The sequence below is a fragment of the Pagrus pagrus genome (genome assembly GCF_965226575.1).
Source record: "Pagrus pagrus genome assembly, chromosome: 2".
In the NCBI taxonomy this organism is placed as follows: domain Eukaryota; kingdom Metazoa; phylum Chordata; class Actinopteri; order Spariformes; family Sparidae; genus Pagrus; species Pagrus pagrus.
In genome coordinates, this window is record NC_140186.1 from 5551410 (window position 1) to 5552686 (window position 1277).

The 1277-nt window shown below is 49.8% G+C and overlaps 1 protein-coding gene across 1 annotated transcript; it reads right to left on the reverse strand.

Annotated features, from left to right (window-relative positions):
* LOC311272820 (G-protein coupled receptor 4) lies at nt 1-1277 on the reverse strand (the record flags this gene model as incomplete). The annotated part of the gene is made up of 2 exons (XM_084379512.1): nt 1-531; nt 897-1277. The coding sequence occupies 2 exons, from the start codon at nt 1275-1277 to the stop codon at nt 1-3; spliced, it is 912 nt and encodes a 303-aa protein (XP_084235638.1).

Genomic DNA, 1277 nt, shown 5'->3' on the forward strand with positions numbered 1-1277 from the left:
TCACACCTTGACATCTTGTGGGTTCTTGGAGGAACTCCGTCCACAGCACCTGCCTTCCACACGCTCCATCTTCGTGATGTAGAGGAGGGGCTCAATGCTGCAGCTCAGATCCATGATGGAGAACACGCTGATGCTGATCTGGCAGCGGAACGCAATGAACGAGTAGTACGACACAAAGGGCATGAGAGCCACGGGCGGCAGGTAGTTGGCCACGATGATGCCCAGGATGATCAGCACCATCTTGAAGGCCTTCTTCTTTACCGGGTGCATCTCCTCCTTTCCCGCCACAGAACGTCTGAGGACCCAGATGACAGAGATGTTGCAGAAGACCATGACGGCAAAGGAAAAGAGGATGACACCACTGAAGACCTCGTTGACGCTCATGACTCCCAGGGTGCACTTGGTGAGGCCGTAAGCCAGGATGAGGCCCCAGACCACCACGGAAACGCCAATCCGGATCCTATTGTCTCGAATACCAGTGAACAGTACTGGGTGGACCACTGCTATGTAGCGGTCCAGGCAGATACACACCTGGAACAGCAGATCCGGGAAGGAACATCACATTACAGTATACTTAAATACACTCTCCTGGCTTTAGAAGTGGGAAATCTGTTTGTGTCTGCAGACTGTTTGCCTTGAAGCAATGTGTCTCAGCATACTATCTGAAATCATTTATATACATTAGAGCCCATCCACATGTATTAAGCTTCACCACACTGTGTGTTATTACAAGCAGCAGGTTGAGAATGGCCTGTTTTTACTGTCATTTCCACTAAGTTGTAGGTTCATAAGTCCTTAATATCAAATACAGCAGTTCTTATACTTTGGCCTTATTTTTAGGATTCAGAGACTTATTTCATCATCATTAACGTTGATTATTAGGTACAAAAACTCACCAGAAAGAGTGGTGCGACGTCCTTGATCCCATACGCGAACCTCTGAGCGTACCAAATTTGACTGTCGTCCAGCAGGAGCCGGTTCGTCATCTCTATGGGCGTCATGAGGCAGAAGTAGGCATCCAGGATGGCCAGGTTGAAGATGAAGATGTCAGAGGTGGATGAATCGCTTTTCCTGGTGGCGATCTGCCAGATGACCAGGACATTACAGGGCGTGCCCACTGCCAGGTTGAACACCTTGACCCCAAAGTAGAAAATGAAGCCGTAAGGGGCCGCGGCACAAACCGGGAACTGGTACCACGGTGGAGTTCCACGTGGGCCAGCAGGGGTGGTAAAGTTCATGGAGAGGTCGATGATGGGATTCAGAGTGGTGTTGAACAT